The 2,032-nt window shown below is 46.7% G+C and overlaps 1 protein-coding gene across 4 annotated transcripts in view; it reads left to right on the top strand.

Annotated features, from left to right (window-relative positions):
- LOC116688450 (leucine-rich repeat-containing protein 3-like) overlaps positions 1 to 1,106 on the top strand; it is a 3,035-nt gene extending 1,929 nt beyond the window's left edge. For 2 of the 4 annotated variants that reach the window (XM_032514499.1, XM_032514498.1), the window contains one exon: positions 32 to 1,106. In XM_032514499.1, the coding sequence (XP_032370390.1) occupies positions 74 to 931 (858 nt within the window). In that variant the 5' untranslated portion in view covers positions 32 to 73 and the 3' untranslated portion in view covers positions 932 to 1,106. Of the gene's footprint in view, positions 1 to 27 lie in introns of all 4 variants that reach the window. The other 2 variants (XM_032514497.1, XM_032514500.1) reach the window with 2 other exon arrangements.
- The last annotated feature ends 926 nt before the right edge of the window (positions 1,107 to 2,032 follow it).

The following is a 2,032-nucleotide window of genomic DNA, read 5'->3' as shown; positions in this document are numbered from 1 at the left end:
TGTGTGTGTGTGTGTGTGTGTGTGAGAGAGAGAGATTGGGAACTGGTGTGTGTCAGGAGGCTATGGTGAAGCGATGTGCACAAGCTGGTGCGAGGAGAGATGTACCAGCATCCGTGGAAAACAACGGAGAGGTAAAGGAGTGGTTCTTCATTCATGGCTACGCGTCTCACTGTTGTTCTCAGCTCTGTGGGGCCAAGCGTCCCCCCAGTGCCCGGTCAGCTGCCACTGTGCCTGGGACACGGCCACGGTGCTGTGCTCAGACGCCGGGCTGCGGGAGATCCCCGAGGGGATCCCACCAGAAACTGTCTCCCTCCACCTGGAACACAACTACATCCGGAAAATCCCTGAGACTGCCTTCAGCGATCTGGTCCACCTGCGGGACCTTTACCTGTCCCACAACCGCATTGACTCGCTCGCCTCGGGGGCCCTGCGGCATTTGGGTCCCGAGCTCCGCCTGCTGGACCTCTCACACAACCAGCTGAGGCAGGCCAGCAGAGAGGAGTTTGGCTCCACTCGTGCAAAGACGCGCCTCTACCACAACCCCTGGCACTGTGACTGCGCCCTTCAGGAGCTGATGGAGACTCTGAACCTAGAGCCCGAGACGGTGAATGGGATTGTGTGTGAGAGCTCTGTGAGGGGGGTGGGTGAGGGAAGCAGGTGGGAGGACCCTGGGTCCCAGGGTGAGCATGCCGGTCAACCGCTGGTCAAATTGTTGGATTCTGGAGTGAATTTCTGCAGCTTGCAGAGGAAAACCACTGATGTGGCTATGCTGGTGACAATGTTTGTATGGTTCTTCATGGTCATTGTGTATGTAGTGTACTATGTGAGGCAGAACCAAGCTGAGGCCCGCAGGCATTTGGAGTACCTGAAGAGTTTGCCCAGCCCACGCAAGACCCCTACAGAGATAGATACTCTGAGCACTGGTTTCTAAACCTCTGCTCGGCTGTAATTTAAATGGAATAATACTCAAATGGCATTTTTATGGACTGATAAACTTCAAAATGCTGTGTGGAGTTACGCTGATCCCATGGATATGAACGTTTTACAGCTGTGTTTTGTGATTGTAGCATTTCTTTACATGTAAGCATCCCCACCATGTTTCTCTTTGTAATTCTTTACCTATTGCATTTTTCTCAATTTAACAGAATACATTCATGAAGTAATTCTACCATGTGCACTGGGAGAAAAGAATGGGACAAAGAAAGACAATTCTTTGAACTTTATAACCTTCTGTCTCCCTCTGTAGACTACTCCCTCTTTTCTTCTCTAACAAAGCCCAATAATACAGTCTTTTATCTTTCATTAAGTTTTAATTAGGAGTTTTTGGCCAACTGACCCTTACTGAACACTTAAAAGCCACTAAACAGCTGGAGTGTGTGTTCTGTATCAGGTTGAAAAGGAGAGTGTGCAAACTCGAGCGTTAGTTTCATTTGTGTGAGAGTCTGTGCATATATGGAGTTTTTGTTTTTGTTATGGGCCATTTACACTTAGTTTTTTTTTTTTTTGCACAGATGCTATTCAAGCCTTTCCGGATGCACGGTCACAGAGCCAGGGGTTTCTGTGCCAGTGGAGAACTGAGCTGATCTAAATTAAGGCTACGCTCAGGAAGCAATTAGAGCTTGAGGTGAACTGTTTTGTCTCTAAGCTGCAGCTATCAGCTCTTGAATATCTGGACAGCTTAGTGTACACACAGATTGTCACTGATTAGTACAAAGACATTTCAGCCAGATTTAGAAATTGTTTGCATAAATTAGATTAATGGAGCCTGTTATCCTGAGAGAATTCTGTTAGTTTAATTTTAATTCATCTCAAATCCTGCTTTTCAGTCCTCTCTGCACTGATTGGTGTATACAAATAGTTCTGTCTCCCATTTCCCACATAGGCTTTTGTCACAGCCACTGTTAAAATAAGCAAAACACTTTGATAATAAATGGAATCCTTTCCTCAGAACATTAAATGGCTTCTATTTGACGGTAATGCCATTCCTGACTTGTATAAGGTACATGCACTGAATATGGGACCACACATCACA

The sequence above is a fragment of the Etheostoma spectabile genome, chromosome 4, assembly GCF_008692095.1.
Source record: "Etheostoma spectabile isolate EspeVRDwgs_2016 chromosome 4, UIUC_Espe_1.0, whole genome shotgun sequence".
In the NCBI taxonomy this organism is placed as follows: Eukaryota; Metazoa; Chordata; class Actinopteri; order Perciformes; family Percidae; genus Etheostoma; species Etheostoma spectabile.
The sequence above is the reverse complement of the archived record's forward strand: the minus strand, read 5'-3'. Positions and strand labels throughout refer to the sequence as shown.